A 20410-nucleotide genomic window follows, 5' to 3' on the forward strand; every position below is an offset into this window, starting at 1 on the left:
TTGCAAATGGCTGTTGCTTGTTTCAAACCCTGACTTGTAGAAACCACCCGGCTACCCTTGCTCACACCCTTACACATCCCATCACGTGAGGTAGAGTCCGGCAGCACCAGCCCTGTGCTTTGTACTGGGTTTGAAATCAAATACTTCCATCAGTCTAGCTTTTTCCAGATAAAACTGCCCAGACTTTTCTCTTTTTTAAAGGGAGAACTAACGATTACATCAGATATGGAAGAGCTGGCAAACGCGCTCTTCTACGACAACGTGCCCGAATCGTGGACGCGTTACGCCTACCCCTCTCTTCTTAGCTTAGGAGCGTGGTACGCAGACCTGCTCCTTCGGATCAGGGTGAGCAGATTTCTTTTGAATGTTAAATCTTGTGGAACAAGCAGATACCACAGAAGACCAGGAATCACTTCCATCAGCATACACAGTGCTTAACTGTTTTATTTTTCAATATTAATTTAAGCAGTTTAAAGTATCTGAAATGGACTGTTACCCCAAGAACGAGAGCAGAAGTTTGAAAAGACCCACCATTAGCATATATCGCTGCTTTAAAAGAACATTAAATATCCCAATAGTAACTTTTTAAGTCCCAGAAGAAAAAATGTTTAATAAAACCATGTATTTAAAGCGTGGCTTTGTTAAAAAGAAATAGCAGCAGTATCTACTGCAACCCAAATTAACAGCTGAAGTTTAATTGCTGCAGTGCAATATGCTATTTACTCATCGAAGACCACTCCATCCTAGTCCACCCATTACCTGAAGCTTGTGCGTTAGGCACATCTTTGTTACATCAAAGCAGTACTCCACTGTCCAAAGGCCACGCTTCACTCTAAAGGACTTTGCTGTTTTATTTTCCAGGAACTAGAAGTCTGGACAACGGACTTTGTGCTGCCTGCGACAGTGTGGCTGGCAGGATTCTTCAATCCCCAGTCTTTCCTCACTGCTATCATGCAGTCCATGGCCAGAAAAAATGAATGGCCACTGGACAAGATGTGCCTTTCAGTGGAAGTGACCAAGAAAAACCGTGAGGATATGACAGCTCCACCCAGAGAAGGCTCCTATGTACATGGATTATTCATGGAAGGTAAAAGACTGCATCCTTTATGAGATGTTTCAGGCACAGAGAAATCCCAGGTCAGCCTAAAAAATTACTGCAAACAGAGCAGGTGTTAATATTCTATAACTTACTAAATTTTTATTTGTACAGCTTTTGCAAAAGCTCCAAGCAGCGGAGCCTTTATCCGTGCTAGTGTCAGACACACGCCAGCTGAGGGCAGCACCCATCCAGTTTACGAGCAGAGTTTCACAAACCAGAATTTTTTTTCTGGAAATGCAGACTGCGTAGTATGAACCTGAGGACTGGGTTGTTTGAAGCTACACGTTTCTAGTGAACAAATATATTACCCTGCTATATAATGTGTGAATAAGACAAATCAGGAAACTCAGAACCTAAAATACTGTTAAAAAAATGAGAGGGAATGAGATGGTAGTATTAGCTGAGCACCAAAAGGGTCAACTGGAACAAGGGCACAGAGCACACCGGACAGCTTATTGTAGTTCCCCACCATGACCACGTTCTACCTGCAGCTATGCACCTTCCATGCAAACCTGTGCTAAGGGATGAGTGGGGGCACGACTTATTTAGACATCCCACACACAGCAAGGCAAAACGCATTCATGAGTCACAGCGAGATGATAACGTTAGCCCTAACGACTACTAAGCCGCAGTTACCCAACCTGCACACTTTATCCCTGAACTGTGCTGCTAGAAAAATTCCTTCCCACCCATTAACAGTTACGAAAGCAGCCACCTCTAAGTGAAAAGGCCTTTGAGTAGCCGGTACCACAACAATTTTGTAATATTGCAGGCGCTCGATGGGACATCCCGTCCGGGGTTATCGCAGATGCTCGGCTGAAGGAGTTGACGCCGATGATGCCAGTCATCTTCATCAGAGCCATCCCTGTGGACCGCATGGACACCAAGAACGTCTATGAATGTCCTGTCTATAAGACACGGATGCGAGGTCCCACCTATGTCTGGACCTTTAACCTAAAGACAAAAGAAAAAGCTGCCAAGTGGATCCTTGCTGCTGTTGCTCTGCTCTTGCAGATCTAAAACTGAATGCCTACGGAAAAAAGCAGATGCTTTTACTTGCCAAAAAATAATACTAACAAACCTGTGTAACTATGAATTTGATCGTACCAATACTATTTTAAGCAAAGTATCAATAAAAATAGTGCTGGAGACTAAAAATCATGTGGAGACTACTCTTACAAGCCGTAGAGTTTCTTATGACAGATACCGGTTTTCAGTTGGTGGTTTTTGATGAAGTGCTGCTTGAGAGCCAGGGCACTGAAGCAAGCCAAATGGAACAATGGCTTGCAACCACCTAGACTCCTTTCCTTCTCAGAGCTCTCTCTTCACAGCTATTTGTTTGATCACCCATTAAACATCACCTTCCATCCCGTTAAACATCTGAACGACTGGTTCTAAAATACAGCTGCACAAAGCTTCCAGCAATATTAGTAGGTGATTCTAGTCAAAGTGATGAGTAACTCAGGAGAAAAGAGACACATGATTTTTTTTTTCCACATCTGTGTATTTCCATCATCCATTTCTTCCACATGTAAAAGTCTACTGCACTAATAAACCACAGTCAGTATCATATAAATTCCCCATAAGAACGGCAGAAAACTCACCCAAAGCAGCAACTTTTCTTCTTTCAAAAGAAATTCTTGATCAGAGGAGTTATTAGCTTCACCCACAGCTTCACATACCGATTTGGCTGCTCAAACGTTGATGATGAGACTACGCCTGAGCAGAGGTAAAGCTGCTCTTGCTCCTGTACAGGGAAAGAAACATCATCCCAGTAAATTCTAAGCGTTCAATTTTAATATAATGACCTTTAAGAAAAGGCAGTTCTCAGGTAAAACTGGCCGTGGATCCTGCCAAAAGGATGCATCATTTCTCCCACAAGCCTGAACGCAGGAGTCTCATTCCATGCAGTACAACTCACAGAGCAACCAAACCACCAAGGAGTTAGCACAGGATCTGTCCTTCAAACCCGTCTGCCACGTTACTCCACCTTTTGATGACTATCATCGAGCCAAGTAACTGACCATCGAGAATTAGCAATTTAAACTCTACCAAGAGCAAAGGGAGAACACTTTGCCTTTTTGTGCCCTACAGTTGCAAGAGAGCTAACCTTCAGTTTCAGAAGAATCCTAAATCCCTTGCCGTAATTGCCAGAAAAGGAAACTCTATCATAATCTCAAGAGACTGGCTTACGCAGCTCTTTCTAGACACGGCTCAAGCTCTGTGTTTTCAAATGAATATGCAGTCATGATTTCAACTAAATTACCAGAAACACTTAGGCTTCTTCAGTGTGTACACAATACTGCTGAAGAAGGAAATGAACCATCATGATGATGATACATGCTCGAGTTGCACGTGAAAGCAGCTGCTTGATCAAAGGTAGAAGTGGTTTTCTTATCAAAGGTAGTTAGGTTTCTAGATTTGCAGGCAAACAAGAGCAGACCAGCTCCTGTAAATCTGTTCTTAATCTTTTTTTTTTTTTTTGACTAGTTAAACTGTCACAAACAACAGAAGGAACACTGTGCTGTAAAAATTCAGAGTGGAACACAGAAGCAGGAACTAAGCATTGGAAAGGAGCAGTTCATTCAGTGAGATACCCAGACCACTCAATTTTTCCCCATTTTAAAAATCCTTAGTGAGATTTGGAACTGAATGCTACATAGCCAAAGTGATTTCATGGCACATACAAGTTAAGTATTCAGAAGCAGCTAGTGCACATCAGCTGCAATATTAAAAGCTCAGTTATTATTTAGAAGGTTATTATTAAGAAGACTGAAAGCTTAAATGCTCAAAAAAGAAATCAAATAGAAAAGCCCAGAACACACTTTTTTACATGTCAGGATTCCTTGAAAACCAGCCACTGGAAAAGCTTAGTATTCAGTTTGTTCGTATAGCTGAAATGTCACTTCAGCTAGGGTGCTGAATAGAGTTATAATTTGCACAGAGAAAGAAACACAACACTCCATTAGAGGCTTTATCACCTTGGCATAAAATTAAGTCTTCTAAACAATGGTCACAGAGCAGTAAACAGACAGCCAATCTCAAAATCAGCTTCCAGCAAACGGGAATCATTTAAAGCCCTTTAAATTAGATCACTGCAGCACTGTTTGAGAAAAATTCCTTTGTCATATTTTCATTGATTCTCTCCTTCCATTAGAAACAAGTAGAGGCAAGATATGAATTGAAATATTCAGGCAACTCTTCCAGTAATAGAATTGTTTTTGATTAGATATACTCTGACTCATTCTGTGGAAGAGCCCTGATGCAATAGGGCAATTCCCATTGATCTTGAAGACAACTGTGCCTTCTTATGCCAAGACTCAGCTTATTACAATACATTTTTCAGATCCGTAAGTCACACACAAAGGCAACAAAAGCCAATATGCTTTGTAGCAGAGTACTACGTGAGGAATTGCGTGGGACAATGTCAGCTCCAGCTGAAGATTCGGAGTCAAGACTGACAGTGTTTAGAGAAGAGTGCTTAACAGTCTAAGCTGCCTAATGAAACAGAAAAACCTGGGACACGGAACGTTAAACCACTGAAAAATGCTTGTGTAAACATGGGGAGCTGCAGCACATAACTTCGGGGGCAGCACAACCAGCCCAGAAACGCTCTTACTGCAGAAACTACACCAAGATCCCCTGCCCTTGTTCACCTCCATAGCCTGTGGGCAGCCACCAAAAGCTAACTGCTTGGCATTTATGTTCCTACAAAGGATTTCCCGAATGCCTGAGAAGCAAAGTCCTCCACAGGCATGAGACTGGTGGTTGAGAGGGCCTGACCTCACCACCCCAGAGCACGGTGCTACCTTGGCAATGCCCAAATATCGGGGGATAAGGCCCAAGAACGTGCTGCGTGATCCTCCCCGAATGCCGTGTCTCAGCATCCAGCGCCTGAGCGCTCTGATAGTCGAGTTCACTGGGGACACATGTTCTTGCCCATTTACGGCCTCCATTTCCCAGAAACAGGCACTTGTAGCAGGCATCTCATCAATAGTCACTTAACTGACAGCTCCTTGAGACTTCCTATGCTCAAGAAGGGTTTGAATGATTGTGGCTGTAGGTTTTTATTGCGACTGCGTCATCAGCATTCCCTCTGTGACCAAGGAGCACAGCATGCACGTTACCTCCCCCTGAACAGCCACCTACCTGATGGAGTTGCTGCTGCAAAGCTTTATTTTCTGTCACTATCGCAACCTGAGCTTCCAAATCACGATGAACCGATCGATACCCAAAATTCGGAGAGCCAATCAGCGTTAGGCAGGGAAGGTTGCTTCCTGCCAGGTACAGCCAGAGGCCTGCAGGAAAAACAGGAGAGGAAAGGAAGCGTGGCAGACAAAGGAAATGACTGGGGTAGCCTCAAACAATTGCTTCACTTAGAAGAAATGAATTAAAGATGTTAGATTTACAGTAACTATAAATGACCACGACACGAAGCGAGTTGTCAAAAACACGCTTCCTTGTAGCCGGTCAAGTGTGCAGAGCTGGCTCTTGTAGAGCTTAGTGCGAACCCTGGGGGCACCTGCACGGCTCGCATTGCCCAGCCTTGCGTGCCCTTTACAGGGGGCTGCGGCACCCTCGGTGCCACCCCAGGGACCCTTTCTTAAGAACATAAATGCACTGCAAGGGGGGCCCAAAAATAATTCAGAATGAGTCACCGTCATTAAGTCAGAGGTCGTTTTGCACCATGACATCTCCGAAACACTGAAATAAGGCAAACGATTTGTCAGTTCTCTGCAGCAGGGAAAGGAAAGCCAGCATCACGCGCCGGAGCGCCACGCAGACACGCCGGCACTGAGGCAGTCAGTTCAGGACTGGAAGCAGCGCGGGTGCACGGTGAGTAACCCCTTTCCCGAGACCTCACAAGACAGCGGTGTGAAGAGGCACCTCCCCTCGCTGACAGGTGAATTCGCATGAAATAAACACTAGTAAGAGAAGTGCAAATTATTACACCCACTCACTTCCTGAGGAGCAACCAGAAGACGAATTTCGGTTCTTGCCAGGATGAAGACTCCCAGGTCCACCCACCCCTGCAGCTTACACACAGCTTTACCAGCACAAAGGCGAGCGCAAGCACGAGACAACCCGGGACGGTTTGTCAAGCACAGAGCTGAGCGTGGCAGCAAAGAGCAGCTGGGGGTGCCACGGGGGAGCCACAGCTGCTGCCAAGGGCCAGCTCCGCAGCCCCCCTCTGCCCACAAACAGACGCAGGGAGCATTTGCTCTCCCCTGGAGCGCACGGGCACCCGGCAAAGCCCCCGGCAGGTCCCTGACAGATGCCCTATCCCTACTGCAAGTCACACAAGGACTACAACAAAGAAACCGTAGCCAAAAAACCACCTAGTCCTTAAAATAGAAGCAGGTTTCCTAACTCAACCCCAGAGCAGTTCCAAGAATGCCTTGAGTAAGAAGCTGCCGATTCACCGCTGGTTCCTGTAACCTCCTCCCCGCCCCCACGTCACGCACTCGGCAGCTCCGCGGCCGCTTTCAGTTGCGCCTCACGGCCCTGAGCCGCCGCCGCGTCCCCCGGCCACCCCCCGGCCACGGCGGGACGCAGAGCCCACCAGGCGAGGAGGCCGGGGCCACCAGACGGCACAGGTTTTTGGCCGTCTCTGCCACCAAAGGCAGCGGCCGCAGCGGCCGCCCGGTGCCCGAGCCCGGCAGCAGCAGCAGGCTCCCCACGGCCGGCCAGAGGCGTGCTGGGCCAGCAGCCACGAGCAGCATGCTGCCGCGCTCTTCCTAAGCGGCCCTGCGGCAGCCCTAAAGCCTTTCCTGTGTCTCTAGCTTTATGGCCACCTGGCAGGATCTGCCCAAACAGTGACTCACCTTTCCAGAAAGAGGAAGAGCTGTTTCCCAGCCGCCGCTCAATAGCAGCAATGCAGGTTTATCTCGGAGCAAACAGCCACCTGCCCTGCACTCTGTCACCTGGTGCTTTTGTGGAAGGGACCCGAATCCCAAGGGGCAGGCCTGCCTCACCTGCAGCACCGCACCCAGAAGCGCTGCTGGAGACCGGCGGCTCCACACTTCTGCGGGCCCATTTCATGGCATCACACCCAGGAAAGCTTCTCCCCCTGCCAAGGTTTGCATTTCCTACCCACACGCGCGCGGCAGCCACGCGGCGCTCTGGGCTGGGCTGCTGGAGCTGCACTGGCACCCAACAGAGCTCAGGACAGTCACAACCCCACAGGAGCGCGCGGTGCAGGAAGCTGCGCCTGGGGATACAAAAGGCTCCGGGAGGCGCTGGAAGGGTTTGCAGAACACCAGGCGCAGCAGGACCGCATTTGGTGCGCATCAGCTACATGTTCCTCCCACAGGGGGCTGGCTGAAGGGTGGCCCTCGCCTCAGCCCGAGGGGGCGGCAGCAACAGGCACCCTGTGCCGCGGCAGCCGTACTCTTCGCCAGCCACCAAGCTCCAGGTGTCTCCCCTCTGTCCCCAGGTTCGCCCCTTTTCCCCCTCTGCCCCGTCCTCTTTCACACGCTGCACGACTCCTGCAGAAGGAAACGGAATCGAGCGCGGGCCGAAGGGCAGAGCGGGCCAGAGCAGGGAGCTCCCAGCTGCCCCTTCCCGCGCTCCACAGCGGGAACAGGCGCGAGGCGGCAGCACCCGAGCCTGCCCCTCCTGCCAAGCCCCCGAGCCTCGCGTCGCTCCCCCCGCCGGGGCACAGCCCGGCCAAGCAGGGGCTGGCTGCCAGGCAGGTGGTGCACGCCGGTAGCCTGGAGAAGCAGCCCGTGCTCAATCTATGCCAAACCACAAAGTCCCACTCGGAGCCAGCAGTGCCCGGCAAGAGGAGGAACCTGCAAACCACAGAACCCTTGAGCACGTGCTTCCTGGAAGGCAGATCACACACGACTTCCCAGCCGGGCAGGCACCTCCTCAGCGGAGCCCCCGGCCTGCGATAGGGGTTTTAGGGCACCCGAGGTGCCGGTGTCGCTGCTGTCGAGGCACAGCACTCGTCGGGAAGATCTGTAGTTTCTATATATAGGCAGCCCAGTAACACTCGTTTATTTTCTTTAGACAAGAGAAGGCCGAATCAGCAGCTTTCTCTCCCTGCCACCTCTGAACCTTCTTCCGAACAGCGCTGCAGGAAGCAGGGCAGATAGAGGCATTCCCACAATCGTTAGCAGCTAATCTCCTTAAACAAACAAACCCAGATGAACTGCTGGCCATGGCCCCTGGAACAGGCCTGCGCTGGCTCCGGGGACGCATCCTGCCACCGTTCCCATCAGGCGCAGGCTGCAAACAATGAGAACGCCCCTCAGCACGCCGCCGGCTGTGGAAACGCGCATGTTAACGAGTGCCAGATTGGTACCGCTTACAGGAACCCAGCTGTCCTGCGGGACCGTGAGCCACCGCAGGAAGTGACACACGGCAGCGGAGCTCTGCCTGCCGAAGATCAGGGTAACAAAGGCACGCGGCACGCATGTCTCAGCTGAGGGCCGCGCTCAACCGCGACTCCGAGTCATTCTGTGAGGTGCGGCACTGGCGCGCCTCGGAACGGGACGACCATAAGAAGCTAGACACTGGCAAAGTCACACGCGCCAGACTTCTTAAAAAGATATCCCTGCTTCAGCAGGCTTCCCAAACTATTTGCATTAGTAAAATCTACTACTGTGTGTTTACTGCAGTGTCACAGTAGAAGAGGAGGGTCAGCGTCTGGATTTTCTGAAAGGAAAATTTAGAGAGAGCCAGCAACAACCAGTCAAGGGAAAATATTCATGCTCTGGTCAAGGTGGTGCTGGGCTTGCGAAAGTTATGCCCTTTCTATCAAGCAAGAAAGAAAGTGGAGTCCTCCACAGAAGACTATGATGGCAGATTTTTTTTATTTTTAAGTTAACTGCATTTGTTAAGTTAACTGCATTTGTTTCTCAGTTACTTCCCCTCCAGCTGCCCCCAGCTCTCAGAAGGCACAGGAGCACACTTACTCACTACACTGCGCTTTCCCACGTGCTGTAAGCGGGAGCTGGTACAAATCCCTTCACACCCGGGTCATCCCCACGAAGACCTGCTGCCACGAGAACCCGGCATCCAGGACCACTGGGGAGCCACCGCCAGCGCACTCCCATGGCACTGGGGTCCCTGACACAGTCAGCGCCTCTTTTTGCTCAAACCGTCAAGAGGGATACAAGAAACTGAATCACAACTGCTTCTGCGACCATAAATACCCATAGAGATGCCTCCTTTTGTTTCACGTCACGTTGTGCATCAAGACAGTATCTTACCGTTGCCGTGAGGACAGCTGTTGTACAGCCCCTGGGACTATATTTAAACTGGAAATCCAGAGGCAAGACGTGACTTTGCATAGTTGTCTCCTGAGTGCTCCAAACACTCAGGTTTGTGCAAGCAAAGTGTGCGAGCCTTGGATGAGTAATCTGGAGGTTAAATCTAGACTCAGCGCCCAGCCATCCCCTCGCTAGTCACACGCTCCAAGTATATGGGAAGGCTCACATGCTTTCTGAATGAGTCCCCTTGGGAAATGGGCATCTTACCTTTGGCATGGAAAGTCCACCCAGCCCTAGAGTACTCCTGCAGCTGGACCCTCTCCTCTTGGTGAAGGTAGCAGACCTCACTGTAAAACTGGTGTTCTATGTAAACATAGGCAGCAGGGATGGCGCCTGCCACCCCTTTGGCACCAAAAAAGCCGTTCACCTCTGGTGAGGCCAGAAGAATCCGATACTCTGCCCTAGTGCCCAGAATGAGGTCCATGTAAGCTTGCGTCAGGTTGAAGTAGCCAGTGGTGAGGTATATCCTGGCGTCCCGTTCAGCCTCTGTCAGCAGCGTCTCTGTGACCATCTCGTCTATTTGAATCCCAAAAGGTTTCATTTGGATTAAGGGATAAATCCAGGTGTCTGGTTCTGGTTTCAGACCCCCAGACGCTTGAGAGCCTTGCTGGGATAACGCGGAGTTGCTTTGCTGGCTGCTGTGGAAAGTCTTTGCGTGAAGGAGTTCTTGTCGTGTCCTGGCAGAGTTGATCACTTCCATGACTCTTCGATTTGCTATCTCACAGTAAGCCACCTTGTCTCCTGCAGCAAACCCAGGACAGATCGCATTTAAGACCTAATAGTTCAGAGCTATGCACCACCTATTATGTAGCAGGAAAAGCTAATGACAGGACATCAATATCAGAACAAAAAGGAGTTTTTTGACACAAAAACCAAACAACTTTCTTCTCTATGTCTGAGAAACTGGCGTTTTAAAGACAGCTAGGAACTGTGCTACAAACACCCTGATAGATTCAGGTGCAACTCCAGCAACCTTGTTTTAGATAATGCATGGCACAGAAATGGGATGCCCCACAGTCCGTAAACAGTGCTCAGACACTCAACACTTCACAAATAGATAGAGTTCACATCCTCCTTAAATAAAATACTGGCTGTCACTCCTCTCCTCTGGATCTTATCATCCAACCAGACAGGAAGACTCCCTCCTACCTTGGTAGGGGTGTACCATCCCCTCCATCATCTGGACTGTATCATCCTGCTGTAACTGCAGAGACACATCTCCAATTGCGTCCACTAGCTCCGTGAAGAAGTCTGCAATCTCAGGAGAGTCCTGCAGGAGAACATAGCGGTCCTGACGATTGGTGAAGTACAAATCACTCAGGTTTGCACTAGGAGAGAAAAAGGAGAGCTGAGTTCCAGAACAGAGCATATGCATGTGATCCTGAATGCCCCAGCTTAAGTTGCAGATCACACCCCACATGTAACAAGACTAAAGCACAAACTGGCCATTTCCTTTTGAATCTTGAAGATTGTTTTGTTTTGTTTTTGAGAAAGGCTGTCTTTCTTATGAGAATTTCACGTGACAGACCTATGGTTGCTCTTCCGTATCAGAAGAGCATTGCTATGATCATTACAGAAAAAACAGATGCAAATAATGAAGTTCAGACAATACTGGTGGTATGCATACCTTGCATCAAAACCTCAGCTAAATGAATCATAGAAAGGCCTGGAGAGGAAAGGACTCACCCGCTCAGGATCACATTATCGTCAAAGAGATAGACCTTGATGTGCTGCAGTCCAATGGTCTCATTAAAACGCTCCGGAATCAGGAGCCTGAGAAGTCCACGCAGGTTTGGGGTGTGGAAGAGGGAAACACGGACTCGTTCGGGGAATCGCTGCAGCAACGGAATTAGCATTGTTCGAGAGTTCTTCCTGCCTGGGAGACACGGGAGTTACACACACGGGGTCGCACCATGCAGGGAATACATCATGACATGGCACAACTCCTCAGCTAGGAGCTGCTTACAGAATGAGCACCTCTCATCTGCAGGTGAACTTTTTCTTTTTCTTTTATTTTTTTTAAATCACTTTCTTTGACACTTATGTCAATATCAAAATCAATATCCAGAACCGTATGTTTGTTGAGGAATGGGCCTTGCCAACAATTACTGGGCAGGACTGACACTGTCCCACACCCAACACTAATAACACATGCTACAAGGAGTCACCACAAAAGGTTAAGCGTACTGCTACTTCCAACAATTCCCCCACTATCCTTTAAAAATGAAAATAAAAAAGAGCATGATAGATAAGGGCAAACGTACTGACACGTGAACTGAACGAGCAAGAAAGAACAAGTTGCACAGAGCACAGTCTGGCCCAGTGATTTTCTGGCACCTATTTTCTTAAAAAAAGCTGCTCATCTTGAAGATTTTCTGGGAATATGTAGTTACTGGTACACAAGAGGACAGGTTTTGAAATGCACGTGATTTAAGCCTGCAGGTCCAATCAGCCAAGGCAGCCTCTCTCTTAAAAATGACAGCACGTCCGGCCCAGCTACAAAACAAGCCTTTGAAGAAAGCAGAGTATCATAATACCTACCTCGAGACCCCCTGGTGTAGTCAAGAAGAATGGAAACTCTGAGGTCTGGTGATTCTTTTGTTTGCAATGATTTCTCCAGTGTTTCTTCTAAGCAATCCACCTGCAGAGAGAGATCGCACTACTCATTACAGAAAGCAAACGAAGCTTTATAAGGAAAGTGTTCAGAAACCAGGAGGTCAGTGGTCACGAAAGTTTCCATCCCCTACTCTAAGTCTTTCCTAGTCATGCAAAACACTGCTAGTTTAGACTTTGCATCTGTCAGACTGGCAACCTACTCTATCAGCCTAGAGCAACATAGGAAAGGGCGTCAATTCCACATGCATACATTCAGGCCTCTGAACAGCAATTAATTTTAGCAGAAAAAGTTCCAACGTCATTCCCAAACTGCAGATTTGTGTTACCAAAGGAAAACCTTGGTAGGAGTTCACAAACGATACAGAGGCAGTTTTATTCCTTAACCACGAGGCTGTTTGTCACATGCAAATTCAAACCCTGTGTGCAAGCCCAGACAAAGCCAGGCACAAAACGCTGTTCAGGACTCCGTCCACCTTTACCCTGCTACAGAATCTGATTTCAAATGTAAGAATTTGGCCAAGGTCAGGCTTCTCCCTAAAGGACTTAGGGAATGCTTTTGTTTCTAGAGGGAAGGACAGGAAACAGAAAAGGTAAACAACACGAAGCAAAACTGACCTCTGTCTTAAATGCAAAGAGCTAGCAACGCATCAGTATTCTGCACTTGCAGGATAAAACACAACGCTACACGTATACAACTTTAATCATGGTCAAGAAAAATGGCAAGGAAAAAAAAATCACCCATGATCCCACAGTTCTTCAAATACCCTTTGAACACCATGCCAGTAACCTCTAGCAGTCTGAAATATCCAGGCTCATTACCCCGTGAAAACATTCACTGGTTACATGGCTCTGCACTAGGCTTAGAACAAACTGCGTACACCTCCCTTCTCCATCCCGAGCACAAGGACACAAATACAGCCAGGAACCCTGAGAAAGCTCTCAAGGAGAGGAGAAAATGTATGTAAATGTTTTTGCAAGGCTAGGCATTTTCTTTCTGCATTCACTTCCACCCCTTCCCAATCCATTTCCACACTCACCAGCTCCTGTTCGAGGAGCCCTGTTCCCAGGTAGAGTGAAGCCATCACCACTCGCTGCTTGGCTGTTTTTATCTGCACCTGAGAGGAGCAGAAAATAAATTCAGGTTCATCCTCGATCGCTCTGATCACTAGGAGCTAATCATTTAAACCACGGTACAGCTGTAGTCCCCCTGAGGAGAAGCACTTTGCCAAATCATGACATTGTCTGCCTTGTCTTGTAACCACGGAAATAACAACACACTGACAGCAAAGACGTAAAACACGCGGGTCTTTCCAGAGCAAGATCAGCATCACTGCTGCATCCAAAAACTGAAATGCCTTTTGGAAAGCTGAGGAACGCATTCCTGCACTTAAAACTATTAAACACAAGAGCAGTTACACAGCCCCAGCCGCAAGCTTTGGAATGTATCACTATCACACTGGCAATCCCACTTTTCATTCTGCAACTGCTTTAGTTCTCCGCATCCCGCCCTGTGAACTAGCCAGAACCTAGCTGGACCTAAATTCAAAGCTGTTCCTGTTCTGTGGGAGGGATTAGACCTCCAGAGGGCTTTCCCAACCTCAAGTTGTTTGTTGCGTTATTCCCCGATCCTAAAGTTTCCAAAGTTTTGCTTCTGAACAAGTTAATGCCTTCCTGAAGATCCACAGACTCCTAAGCGACAATGCTTTAGCGGGCAGTGAGCGGTGCCCCAGCCTGCCCAACCACCCGCATCCAGGCCCTGTGCCGAGCACTCGCTTGTTCCACCTGGGGGTGAAAGGAGACCTTTGCTAACGGAGCTCTCCTCTTTCCACTTCTGCTCACTGCTGATGCTGCACAGGGTAGAAGCTGCTGCTGACTCTCATGCTGCCTTCAGGGCCCACCCAAGCCTTGCCCTCCAACAGCTTACTGTGGCCATCTAAACCATGTTTCAGAATTACTTGAACTTGCTTTAAATACACGCTGTGAAAAGACTCCAGCAATTGAGCGGGAATTCTCCCCTCGGTCCTGCTACTTACCTGCGAGACGCAGCGTTACAGGACTCACACGGTACTGAGCAGAGACCTTTGGGAGGGACTGAGGGAGCTGTGCTTGTTTGGTGTTGCAAAGAGAAGGCGAGGAGTCACCTAACAGCAGCTTACAACGACTTGAAGAGTGGTTACAAAGACAACCGAGGCAAATTTTTCTTTGTAGTTATAGTCATATAAATATTTTTATATCTACATAGCAGCCACAAACAGTGCTTTGGGAAGTTCAGGTTGGACACCAAAAAAAAAAATTTAAATGACTAAGACAGCCCAGCACTGGGACTGGCTACTGAGGGGTGGAATCTCTGCCCTCAATGGTTTTCAAGACTCAGCTAGACAAAGCCTGGCCGAGCTGATCTCATGTTGACAACAGTCGTGTTCCAAGCAGAAGGCTGCATTACCGACCTGCAGGTGCTCCTTCCCACCAACTTGCCTGTGACTGCCCGTAACCACTGCAGTTCCCAAAAACCGATCATGCTCGGAACCCGCAACTGACCTTCAAGAGTTCATAGAATTCAGCCGGGGATGAAAGCACCTTGACGTGAGAGCTGGAGATCCCAAACTCTGGCACCAGGTTCCGGATCCACTGGAACCTGTGCGCTCCTTCCGGACACAGGGAACACGGCGGGGCGGTGACCACAGGGACAGGAGGGGTGAGCAGCGGTGCTAGGAGAAGCCATGACGATCTGTAGAAAGAGAGGGGGAGGAATTCTGTGTGACAGAGCCTTTGCTTCCCACAAACAGCCTCCAAGGAGGTAAAGGAAGAGCCACAAGCAGGGCCAAGGCATCAGAAGGGTTCACAAGAGCAACAGTGCCCTTCCCATACTTGCAGTAGATTCATCAAAACGAAATCTAGGATAGAAAACATACGCTAAAGGTGACGGACCAGATCTTAACATCATCGGCTCCTGCCCCTAACTGGCCGGGGAGGTAGGGGGAAACAGCTTCTTCACCAGAACGGGGGAACAGGAGAGGGCAGGGGCTAGAAGCTGGCGAGGCTGAGCTGCCAGCTCTTCCGGGCACCCGCAGATCAGCAGTCTGGCGGTGCTGCCGTGGCCAGCAGCTATCCCGCAATCACACACGCAGCAGTTTTGCCACGGTCAACAGTCACTTCCATTTCTAGCTTAGCTCTCAGCTGGGCTAAGGATTACTTGTTTCTGTTTCAAGTAAAGATGTTTTAAAACACATCACACTCCTCTAAAAGTTCCTTAATGAAACAAACAAACAAGCCTCAAGCCCTCAAACTTGTCCAAAAAAAGATCCGGAACATGCAAAGTGCCTGAATGCCATCCTAGCAAAAGCAGCGAAGCCACAGCACCAGAACACGGCTCACAGGGCAGCGTCTCAAGGGCTACAAGGCAAGGGGTCCCGGGGTGCGCGCTGAGAAGCACGGCGGAGAAGCACGGGGTAGCGAGCCTCAGCTGTGCCGCCTGCACTCTGCCCCGGCACTAAAGGAAGGTCACCGCTTCTTCCACAGACTTCAAAGTAACAGGGAGGTCGGGGCGCCAGCAGGAAGCTCGTTCTTCAAAGCAATGAAGTTTGTCCTGAAATTTCTTCTTGAAGTCACTTGAAGAAACCAACTTACTGCTAAGAGTCCTGCTTAGGGGGACGGTAAGAAGGAAATGGTGTTTTTTCTTCTCTGGAGGCTTAGTGTGCATGCAAGATCATCAAGTCATACAACAACCCCTGGTAGGAGCCTGTCCACATGACAAAACCACATTTCAGCACAATTAGCAGCAACAACTCCCATGAGGTCCAGGAATCGAAGAGCAAGTGACCGAACTGCCTCCCCAAACCCGACAGAAAGTATCTGGGACTGCAAAACCTCCTTGCAAGAGTCCGGCTTCAATCAGGCCAGCACGGGGGCGGCCGCCTCGTCCCGGAGGAACGCCAGGTCCCACGGGGCCAGGAGGCAACCACCAGCCTGCGGCCCACCCCGGCGCATTCTGCCATCACCACAAACCAAGGAGAAACTCGATAACGAGCTTTACCAGAATTCGTTAGGAGGAACTTTTAGGTTTTACCATAATCCAAAGCCCAAATGACCACAGATTCCAGGAAGATGATTTCACCCAACTGCTTCATGATAAAACACTGGATCTTCACAAGGTTTCCGAGTACCCTTACGCAGAAGCCAGACACTTTGCAGTTGTGTTTCCTGGAAAATCCACTAGTTTGTCACTGACTATTCATTGCAACAAAAGTCTGAGTCAGTCTGTGCAAGAATTCCTGGGATGGTGTCTTTCAACAGATCACGGGGACCAGGCTCAGACTGGACACCCGTAAGTTTTACAGATTACGAAGTTCAGCTGTTAACAACAGAAACATCCCGTAGGAGACGGAGGAAAAAAAAAGCTCTTTTTTCAAAGCAGAAAAGGAATACCAGAAATGCTGTTTTTTAAGCCCACACAAGTCCATTTTTACAGAACTTGACCGGGACCTCACTCAGCCCGTGTCTCAAGGCGCTGGCCACGTACGGGCCCAGGGACCCACCAGCCCTTTATCGTGGCAAACGCAGCCAGGACGCCCGAGCTACCTGGATTCAGATTAGCATCCCCACACGCTCTCTGTAAAAACAATAAAGCACACAGCTCACAGAGCAGTAACAAGCTCAGGACTACAGCCTCGCCCTGCAGACTACAAATTATGTTCTCTACGATTATTCCCACTGAGGTAACGGTAGCAATTTCTTATGGCATTGTATGACAATAATTAATCAGCAAGAAGAAACAGCTATTTTCCTTATTGCTCCACTGGCCAAAGCTGGCCAACTGCACTCGCAGGAGGCGCTGTGGCGGCCGAGAACCCACCTTCCTAAACCAGGACTCCAAGCCCTTTCCTGGCCAGGGCTGCGAGAACTGCAGGCTCACCCACGCCCCCGCTCCACCAGGCCAACGCTCGGCTCGTGGGCTCCTCGGGATCGCCCTCCCCAGCGCTGCTGAAGGAGCAACACCGATGTGCCTCACCGGCACCGCCTGCTTACAGCCGGCAGATTAATTCTGTGCGGGTACTGATACCCACTCACCAAACTCCCTCCGTGCTTTCGAGATATCCACTCTGAGCTTTTAACGCAGGACAGAGCTGTTTGAACTTATTTACTGTTACACGCCCGAGACTCTTCCAGTTATCACGGAAATCAGTATTTCGCTCCAGCCAGCAGCAACAACGGCGCAGCAACCGTTCGCCAAAGCTGCAGCTTCTACCCACGAGTGACTGCAAAAAGCTCGAGCACCTACCTAAGTATAACACAATCCTTCAGCAGTACCCGACAATAGAAACCGTGTAACATTATGAAGAAATCATCAAAATTCCATACTTCAACAAAGAAAGCTTTCAGAGAAACAGAAACCGGCGGCGGGGGGGAAACCCTTCCCGCGGATTCCACATCATCGCGTTAACCGGAAAGAGAAAACAGAACTAAAAGGAACCACCTCAGATCTTTTCTACATAAGAAGCTGACCCTAAATATAAACGCGGGATTTTTTTTGCATGTTCTATTTTTAAAAGCTGTGGTTTTGGTACAAACTCATGATGGAGCCGAAACACTCTTATTCTCTGTAAAACCTCATCTGCAGAACCAGAGGTGAAGTGAAACTGCAGGATCCGGCGCTGTCCTTTCACCCACACTAAGTCACCGCAGGGGGATCCACGCAGCGTTCGCCTTTGAATTCAGCCGCGTCTTTCCAGGGCTCAGTTCAGTAATTTGCACGCTAAGAAACACCGATGAAACCAAAAGAGAAGTTTGAAAACTACCTCCCTGGCTTACCCAGGGGAAGCAGCAGACGTTGGGCAAACACAGAGCTCTGGGACAACAGCGAGCGTGACCGCCGCACGTCTGCTCCCCGCAGGAAAAAGGAGTAAAGGTGTGCCGTGACACCAGAGGTGCCCCCCTCACAAAAATACGTGTAACTCACGGCGAGGGTTGTACCGGGCTGCCCCCACCGGAACACGACAGAGCCCTGGCGCTGCTCTCTCACCACGAGCAGTAAGAGCGATGCCCAAGGACGCCAAAGACCCCCCTTTATTTAGGGCGCCTTCAAAGCCTTCTGTTTGATCAGTTCTGAGCCCAGGACGCGGTTCCGCAGAAACGCGGCCACCTCTGCGCGTTAACGGCTTGGTTTTACCACGAATTTCCTCGTTGCCGCCCCGCTCCCGAGGGCACCGACAGCGCGGCCCAGGGCGCCGCCAGGAACACGGCGCGGGGCTGCGGGGGGAGCGCGGCGGCGGCGGGACCGGGAGCAGCCGCTGCCCGCGGCCGGACGCTCCCCCGGCACGGCACGCGGAGGGCCGGCAGCGGGCAGGGCAGGGCGGGGCGGGGCCTCCCCCGCGCCCGGTGCTCCCCCCAAGCCCCGTTCGGTGCCCGGGAGGCACGGGGAGGCCGGGGGAGGTCGGCTCCGGGGGGGCCGCTCACGGCTGCGGCCGGGACCGGGCGGTCGCGTCACGCACAGACGCGCGGGGCTTCGCGGCCCGGCAGCCGCGATCGGGCCCGGGCGCGGCCCGGAGCGACGGTAACGGGAACCGCCCCCCCGCGGGCCGGGCTCCTTACCTGCGGGCGCGGCGGTCGCGGCCGCGGGACAGGCGGTCGGAGAGGCGGCCGAGCAGCGCGGCCAGCCCCAGGCGGCCCCGCGGCAGCCAGGCCGACAGCCGCCGCCACAGCGCCGCGCCCCCCGCCGCCGCCGCCATCAGCCCCGCGCGCCTTCCGCTTCCGCCCGCTGCCATGGCGACGCGCCCGGGACGCGCTTCCGCTTCCGGGGCGCCCGCGCCGCGCCGGTTGCCCCCAGCCCCGGGGCTCAGCGGGCGGCCCGGAACCGCCCCCCCCCCCCCCGTACCCCCCGTTCTCCCCCCTCAGCCCCGGCCCCGTAGCCCCCAGGCTGCGTGGTCCCTACGGGCAGCGGCCGCACGCCCCAGAGCCGTGCCCGGTTCCCCCCCGCGGCGCACGGGGCCTTGTGGCTGCCCCCCCCCCAGTCCCGTCCTGGCAGGGCCCCCCCGGGCCCGGGGCTGCGCGGGGAGCGTCTCCCTCGCCACCGCCCCCCTCGCCCCGCGGCTGCCCCGGGCCCGGCCGGGCGAGGAGGGGCCCCGGGAGAGCCCCCCACGGCCGGGCAGGGGGCTCGGGGCCGCCCCCGCCCCGTCCCGCACCGGGGAGGCGCCGCCGCGGGGCTCGGGCCGGATCGGAGCCTCCCCGCCCCTCCCCGCCTCGTGTTTCACCGCGCCCGCCCCAGGCAGGGCTCCAGAGCTCGTTTGCATTTCAGCCCAGCTGGTTCACCGCAGCCTCACTTCCCAGAACTGCTCCTCTGCTGTTTATTCCTGACTGGCAGCGGCAGCGGCTCCTCCAGGGCAAATTAAACTATTTAAAATAAAACCCACGGACAAAGCCTGTTTTGTTTTCGGGGTCCAAACTGACAATACCCAAACGAAAACGGGAAGCTTGCCTCGGGGGGCCGGGCGGGAAGGGGCTCGGTCCCTGCTCTCCGCCGTGCTCGTGGTCCCCCGCCGGCCCGGGCGCTGCCCTCCCCCGGGGCGCCGGCACTGCCGCCCGCCAGGCCCGAGGCGGGCCGAGTTGACGAGGACACCCCCGGGGACCGGCCCCGGGGCTCCCGGCCAGGGGGGACAAGGGCCCTGGCCGCTCGGCCTCGCCGCGGCTCCCCGCAGGCCGCGGCCGGCTCCACAGACAGGCGCCGCGGCCGCCCGGAGCCCCGGGGGTGCCGGGCAGCGCTGGCAGCGGGGGCGGGAGGGGGGCTGCGGGCCAGGCGAGCTGGGCGGCCCCTCGGAGCCCCCGGGCCCCAGCCGGGGGGGGTCACCCGGTTGTTCCCAAGCGTGCAAAGCGAGGGTGGTTTTCTTCCCTGCAGGTCTGCTGGGAAGTGCAAGCGAGGCCAGCAGCAGCCTGGAATGTGGTGCTTGAAATAACCTCGGCGAGGCGCAGACACCCGATCCGCCGGGCCGCCGCGGCCCCCTCCCCAAGGGGCTCGCGCCCCCCGGGAGGCCGCGGGGCACCGGGCGCTGGGCGGCCGGGCCGGGCACCCCGCCGCCGCCCACCGGGGGCAGGTCCCGGGGGCAGGTCCCGGGGGCCGTCGGGGTGTCGGGGGGTCCCGCAGCGGCCCTCGGGGTCCCCGCGCCCCGGAGCAGCCCGGGGCTGCGGCCCCCCCCGTGCCGTGCCGCCCCCCGGCCGCTGCCGTGCGCCCCGGGGCGGGGAAGGCGGAGCGGGCAGGGGGCCGCGGCCCCCGGGCTGGCCGGGGACTCACCTCTTCTTAGAAGGAAAGAGCATGAATGGGAGCGGGAGGGGGCGGCCGCGCTGCCCGGAATGGGCCGGCGGTGCCTGGCGGCGAGCCGAGCCGGGCCGAGCCGGGCGGGGCGCGGGGAGGGCGCCGGGGAGCGTT

General features: G+C 52.6%; 2 protein-coding genes across 13 annotated transcripts in view; one reads left to right on the forward strand and one right to left on the reverse strand.

Annotated features, from left to right (window-relative positions):
• DNAH17 (dynein axonemal heavy chain 17) overlaps positions 1–2257 on the forward strand; it is a 37514-nt gene extending 35257 nt beyond the window's left edge. For 7 of the 8 annotated variants that reach the window (XM_048050251.2, XM_066980197.1, XM_048050252.2 and 4 more), the window contains 3 exons: positions 202–345; positions 862–1087; positions 1872–2257. In XM_048050251.2, the coding sequence (XP_047906208.2) occupies positions 202–345; positions 862–1087; positions 1872–2119 (618 nt within the window). In that variant the 3' untranslated portion in view covers positions 2120–2257. Of the gene's footprint in view, positions 1–40; positions 91–201; positions 346–861; positions 1088–1871 lie in introns of those variants that run through there. The other variant, XM_066980198.1, reaches the window with a different exon arrangement.
• On the reverse strand, positions 427–20405 carry PGS1 (phosphatidylglycerophosphate synthase 1). Of its 5 annotated transcripts, none has more exons than XM_066980203.1 (10): positions 20276–20405; positions 14533–14722; positions 13032–13109; positions 11920–12019; positions 11065–11254; positions 10528–10706; positions 9586–10119; positions 5249–5397; positions 2704–2846; positions 427–1964 (listed from the first exon to the last, which is right to left on the reverse strand). In XM_066980203.1, exons 1-9 carry the CDS (start codon positions 20296–20298, stop codon positions 2727–2729), a joined length of 1563 nt encoding a protein of 520 aa, XP_066836304.1. In that variant the 5' UTR covers positions 20299–20405; the 3' UTR covers positions 427–1964; positions 2704–2726. The 5 variants fall into 5 exon arrangements, with proteins under 5 accessions (XP_066836304.1, XP_066836303.1, XP_066836302.1 ...); XM_066980202.1 differs by having other exon boundaries at positions 427–2129; XM_066980201.1 differs by having other exon boundaries at positions 427–2053; positions 20276–20403.
• Positions 20406–20410: the final 5 nt, after the last annotated feature.

Source organism: Anser cygnoides, chromosome 19 (genome assembly GCF_040182565.1).
Source record: "Anser cygnoides isolate HZ-2024a breed goose chromosome 19, Taihu_goose_T2T_genome, whole genome shotgun sequence".
NCBI classification, from domain to species: domain Eukaryota; kingdom Metazoa; phylum Chordata; class Aves; order Anseriformes; family Anatidae; genus Anser; species Anser cygnoides.

Coding starts and splice junctions, on each gene's coding strand:
- PGS1 (XM_066980204.1), bottom strand. CDS start 18,755: ATGGCAGCGGGCGGAAGCGGAAGGCGCGCGGGGCTGATGGCGGCGGCG. Junction 14,723..18,582: donor CGCGACCGCCGCGCCCGCAG/GTAAGGAGCCCG, acceptor CTCTTTCTACAG/ATCGTCATGGCTTCTCCTAG. Junction 10,120..10,527: donor GATGGTACACCCCTACCAAG/GTAGGAGGGAGT, acceptor GGTTTGCTGCAG/GAGACAAGGTGGCTTACTGT.